Source organism: Mercenaria mercenaria, unplaced genomic scaffold (assembly GCF_021730395.1).
Source record: "Mercenaria mercenaria strain notata unplaced genomic scaffold, MADL_Memer_1 contig_2225, whole genome shotgun sequence".
NCBI lineage: Eukaryota > Metazoa > Mollusca > Bivalvia > Venerida > Veneridae > Mercenaria > Mercenaria mercenaria.
The window spans coordinates 65,110-68,230 of NW_026460270.1; the positions used below are offsets into that span (position 1 = coordinate 65,110).

The window sequence follows — 3,121 nt, forward strand, 5'->3', positions numbered from 1 at the left end:
GGATATACCCATAACAAGCCCAGTTGTGTTAGTGGCTAAACGTAGTAAGCCCAGTTCAAGTACAAAACACGGAACAAAGCAAGACTGTTTGTCAATGTACCGCTTTTGTATTGACTTCAGATATTTGAATACGCAGACACAGGACTTTCGATATGCCATTCCAGATGTGCAGGAGTTAAAGGAATCATTCGCAAATATGTCCGCAAATTACATATCTTCAATTGACCTAAGCTCGGGATTCTTTCAAATGAAACTGGCACCAGAATCAGCCAAGTATACAGCGTTTAACACTTGTTTTGGAACGTATAAATTTCAGAGGACCCCACAATGTATGAAAACAAGTCCCCATAGTTTTCAGTTGTTAATGGACAAGGTGCTTAAGGATTACATGGTGTAATGATTTCCCGCGCTTTTCAGTTACGATGATTACCGACATCGAAGAATTCGGCCAATGTCGGAAGTTTTCGACGTTTCCGGTGATTTCCGGTAGTTATCGAGTTTTGTGTATTTCTTTGTGATTTTTTGACGTTTTATTTTCTAAATGCTAAATATTTATATGAATTGCTAAGGAGAAACAAAATTTTACTACTAAAAGCTTTTTATTCAAAAATTTATAAAATGTTTGTCTTCCTGTGACGTCACGCTTGGGGTATTTCCCAAAAATTGTTGCAATCGAAAGTAGAAAGGTATGGCCGACAAACAAGATTTTCGCGGAAGACTTGCTTCGGATAAGGGTAAAAGGCGCAGGAAATCCAAACTTATCGTTGACCATAACTATGCCAATGTTTTCCTGTGTGATGGAGACGATTGTAAAAGGAAAAAGTGTCCAAGTTCCTTGCATATGACAAAAAGTAAACAAGAATGGTTGGAAAGTGGGTCGGAGGCTCATTGAACTGAATGTACTGCTACTCCATCTAAAATCATGCCGAAAATGCATGCTTGGCCCAGTGCCACTTATGTACAACAACATCGTTGGTGAATTGCAAAAAGGTTTAGGCGGATATCTATATGTTGTGTGCCAAAACCCAGACTGCAGCCACATAAATCGAGTGCCATATGGGAAGACCCACCATATAAAAAACAAGGGGATGCCATGCTTTGTTATAAACACCAAACTTTGGGCAGGTAAACATCATTTTGTAACATCGACTTTGGATATTATTTGATAATTTTAACATAGATTGATGAGGAATTGAATCCCCTTTCCATTACATGTAAGTTATAAAAAAACACCAGAGGGGCTGGCTAGTTCTGGGTTGAATCTTCGAGATCTGCTACTATATGTAAAATAAGGATGTGTTTCATGTGAGCCGTGCCATGAGAAAACCAACAAAGTGGCTGCAAAGCCACCGTGGATCCGCGCAGTCTGGTCAGGATCCATGCTGTTTGCTTTCAAAGCCTATTGCAGTTAGAGAAACCGCTAGCGAACAGCATGGATTCTGACCAGACTGTCCGGATGCACAGACTGGTCTGGATCCGTGCTGGTAGCAAAGCGACTATGTTGGTTTTCTCATGGAACGGCTCATGTAATTCTGATGCTTTGATGTCATAAAAATCTAATGTTTAGACGTTACTTTAGAAGTTAGGTTGATCTGAATCTAAATTGCTTATTATGGCTGATTGTTTTTCTTATTTTACGGGTAAAATAAACTTGCTCTTTTGTTTTCAGCTATGATTGACAGTTTGGGTGGTGCAGAGAAAGTGAACAATCTCCTAGCAGTCCTGAATTTGAAGGCGATTCATCCAAAGAACTTGAAACTAATGGAAAACCGTGCTGGTGAGGCTATTCAGGAGGTGTCCAGAGAATCCTGCAAAAATGCTGCAAAAGAAGCTTTTGAAAAAGAAATGAGGTATGTCTTATTTGTTATAAATATGCAAAAATTGTATATCCAAAAATCAATTTGTACTTCTAGGTAAGATATTTGTCAGGTTGAATTACTGAACATATTTTGTTCTTTTTATCAGTTTTCTATATCATATAGTCAGATAATTTTATGTACATGTATATTACAGTGATATTGCCCGGCAAGAGACTGAGCAAGCACATGGGCAAATGGTAGGAGAGATTGATGACCTAGGAGTGTGTCCTCTCCCTGGAGAATCTCCATCACTTCAGTATGTAAAATAATTTATTAACAGTTTTGATGCAAGGGCAGATCTAGTTCTTATGTGAGACTGAGGGTCTGATCCCTGGCTTGATTCGCCCATAAAGATTTTTGTCGTTAAACTAAAAAGGAAATCATTTATATCAGTATATGAGCCGCTCCATGAGAAAACCAACAAAATGGCTTTACGATCAGCATGGATCCAGACCAGCCTGCGCAGTCTGGTCAGGATCCATGCTATTCACTTTCAAAGTCTATTGCAATTAGAGAGACTGTTAGCAAACAGCATGGATCCTGACTAGACTGCGTGGACGCAAAGCCACTATGTTGGTTTTCTCATGGCGTGGCTCATATCATTAATTGTGATGTGACAATTTTTTTTTTAAAGATCTTTGATTATTGTTTGAGAATACTTTTACTTCCACTTTATTATATTATGAATATTCAAATTACATACTCAGACTTCAAGCAAGGCCGGTAATTGAATGTGAAACAGATTCCGACGTTGAGAAAGACTCTGTACAGTCTGAAGTAAATGATCCAGTACCAGGTCCGCAGAATGAATCTTCTGTTATGACAAGGTAAAGTAAATCAAATGCACAATGGTAAATATTGTTCTATTCAGTGAGACCATGCACGATTGTGTCTTTCAATACTATTAACGTGCAAATAGGGCACTAAAATAAGTTAGCTCAAAGCAGATGAACAACCCTCTTATGGGGAATTGGTAACACATTTTTATGACCTATCCACCGGTCGATTGTAACCATGCCCCCATGGCAAGACCATGGCAGTGGTTTGAAAAATCAAAAGTCAAAATCCCCACTATTCCCTCGGCCAGGGGAAGTCATTGTCATAACTGACTGGTGCATAATTACCATGCAAAAAACATTCCTTATAACCATATGCATGCAGCTAAGAAGCATTTATAATATAAATTATTTTTTCAGTACACCTCAGAATGTACTTCAGTCATCACTTCATACAGAAAGAATAAGTCGTCTGTCGGCAAGAAG

The 3,121-nt window shown here is 38.6% G+C and overlaps 1 protein-coding gene across 1 annotated transcript; it reads left to right on the plus strand.

Annotated features, from left to right (window-relative positions):
- Positions 1–851: 851 nt before the first annotated feature.
- On the plus strand, positions 852–2,686 carry LOC128552277 (uncharacterized; the record flags this gene model as incomplete). The annotated part of the gene is made up of 4 exons (XM_053533307.1): positions 852–1,125; positions 1,670–1,850; positions 2,014–2,115; positions 2,567–2,686. Coding segments are annotated over exons 1-4 (593 nt in total), but the record flags the coding sequence as incomplete, so codon positions are not given.
- Between the last annotated feature and the right edge of the window lie 435 nt (positions 2,687–3,121).